The following is a 2,356-nucleotide window of genomic DNA, read 5'->3' as shown; positions in this document are numbered from 1 at the left end:
GAGGAAAGAGGCAGGAAACTGCTTCAACTTCATGTCTTTTTAGCAATGCTGAAATTAGGTTTTGTTGGCAGTGAACCACAGTCTGACAGACACTGGAGAAAGGTTTATTAAAAAAAAAGAGGTTGACTTACAGGACAAAGGAGTGAAACTATTTAGACGGTTCTTTTGAACATAATAGGTCTGATAATCACAGCTTATTTTGTAAGATTCAAAGATGAAACAGTCCGTGACAGAAAATAGAGGAGGTAAGTCAGGATGCGGTAGGAGAAATCAAGACAGATTTCAGCATGTTCACTGTCAGAGGAGCAGCTTATCACAATAATTAATTACATCCATCTACAAAGACAAAACACAGACATCGGCTATGGAAAAGAACATTTTTATTGGCAACATATCTCAACAAACCTGACTTTATCATTCTACGGAATTATAAAATAAAAATACACAAAAAAAAATCCTGGAATTCCTCCTGGGTGATGCGAAAGGCAGAGATGGCCTCACCTCCTCTTCTGAAAAATGTTTCCACGACCCATCCCACGGCCTCGGCCTCGAGCAGCCACTGAAAAAAAATATAAATACTTTTTAAAAATAGTATTTTCACTTCCATCCTCTTGCTGTTTAAGCTCCCTCTATTCTTTTAAACTGAAAGTCAAACTGTCTCCACTATAACAAAACTGAAAGCTGTGCTTTCTTTATCATTTTAAGCTGAAAGTAAAGCTTCCTTTGCACTGACCCCATCCAGCACTATCGGGGCAGGTACAGCATGGGGTTAGATAGAGTAAAGCTGCCTCTACTCTTTGAAATTGAAAATAAACTGTCCCCATTAATAACTTCCAGGATAGGTACAGGGCAGGGTTAGACAATGTAAAGCTGTCTCAAGCTTCTTCTACACTGTCTTATTAAATCCTCCCAAATGTGGAACAGCACAGATTTAGGTACAGAGTAAACTTCACTTTTAAAATGAAAGTAACATTCTCTGCACTATTTTAAACTGAAAGCAAAGCCCCATGACATTGCTCCAATCAAACATACCCAGGGCGATGTGAGCAGGAGGTTAGATACAGAGTGAATCTCACTCTAATTGCTGTAAATCAGGTCAGCAATCAATTCATAAATTTAGATTGCACTGCCAAATCCACATGAACCCCTACACCCCATCAAGTAGAAATGCACTCTTTGTCAATTTCATAACTAGGCACCCTGACCAATGCACCAAATGCTTTCATTAGCAGTAGAGAGGAGAGTTTAATCCCCTCAGTGATTGCTCAGTATTCCAGGTATCCAGAGGTTTACCGCAGTGACCTCGGCAGGCCTTGTAATGGAGTGGGTGAGAGGGAATGAACAACTTAATGGCACCAGCTGCTGAAGAATTATGATTTAGGATACAGACACACGAACCTTGAGCTTTGAGGATGGCAGCTTTCCCTCGGCCAGCCCCAGTTCCCTGGTTTTTGTTCTTCATGCTCTTTAACATGGGTGCATTCTTCAGCATATCAGGTAATATTAGGAAGCGAATCTTGCTGCCACGGATGTAGACCTGTTCTAGCTGAGCCACGCGCCCATCCCGGTAGGTGACAGTAATATTGGACATCTGTACAGCAAATGGGAACAAGGTCAGTCAGCTCTGAAACCAAGAGGGCACAACTATGTTAACATTTAATATTTGACAACAAAACCCAAGTGGAAAATAAAGCCAGCACAGCAGTGTCCAACTTATTTTAACAGATCACTAGGACATCAGCTGAAGCTACTAGAAAAATCACAGCCGTAAAACATGCAGAGACTACAAAACCATCTGTCCAAAATTGAACAGAATAATAACTAAGTCTGAAAGAATGGAACTGGAGCAGAAACCTGCAGCAAGGGACACAGTGCAAGCTTTTGGCCTCATGCTGGGACCCCTACCTCTGAACCAAGCAGTTCAAATCCTGCTGCAGACAGTCATAGAGATGTACAGCATGGAAACAGACCCTTCGGTTCAACCTGTCCATGTCGACCAGATATCCCAACCCAATCTAGTCCCACCTGCCAGCACCCAGTCCATATCCCTCCAAATCCGTCCTATTCATATACCCATCCAAATACCTGTTAAATGTTGCAATTGTACCAGCCTCCACCACATCCTCTGGCAGCTCATTCCATACACATACCACACTGTGTGTGAAAATGTTGCCCCTTAGGTCTCTTTTATACCTTTCCCCTTTCACCCTAAACCTATGCCCTCTAGTTCTGGACTCCCCAACCCCAGGGAAAAGACTTTGTCTATTTATCCTATCCATGCCCCTCAGTTTTGTAAACCTCTAGGTCACCCCTCAGCCTCTGACACTCCAGGGAAAACTGCCCCAGCCTGTTCAGC

The 2,356-nt window shown here is 42.7% G+C and overlaps 1 protein-coding gene across 1 annotated transcript; it reads right to left on the bottom strand.

The window, feature by feature from the left end:
• Nucleotides 1–363: 363 nt before the first annotated feature.
• LOC122562886 (small nuclear ribonucleoprotein Sm D3) lies at nucleotides 364–1,628 on the bottom strand. The gene is made up of 2 exons (XM_043716209.1): nucleotides 1,399–1,628; nucleotides 364–559 (listed from the first exon to the last, which is right to left on the bottom strand). Exons 1-2 carry the CDS (start codon nucleotides 1,589–1,591, stop codon nucleotides 498–500), a joined length of 255 nt encoding a protein of 84 aa, XP_043572144.1. The 5' UTR covers nucleotides 1,592–1,628; the 3' UTR covers nucleotides 364–497.
• Between the last annotated feature and the right edge of the window lie 728 nt (nucleotides 1,629–2,356).

Source organism: Chiloscyllium plagiosum, chromosome 25 (genome assembly GCF_004010195.1).
Source record: "Chiloscyllium plagiosum isolate BGI_BamShark_2017 chromosome 25, ASM401019v2, whole genome shotgun sequence".
Lineage (NCBI taxonomy): Eukaryota > Metazoa > Chordata > Chondrichthyes > Orectolobiformes > Hemiscylliidae > Chiloscyllium > Chiloscyllium plagiosum.
This window is presented reverse-complemented; position numbering and strand designations above follow the sequence as displayed.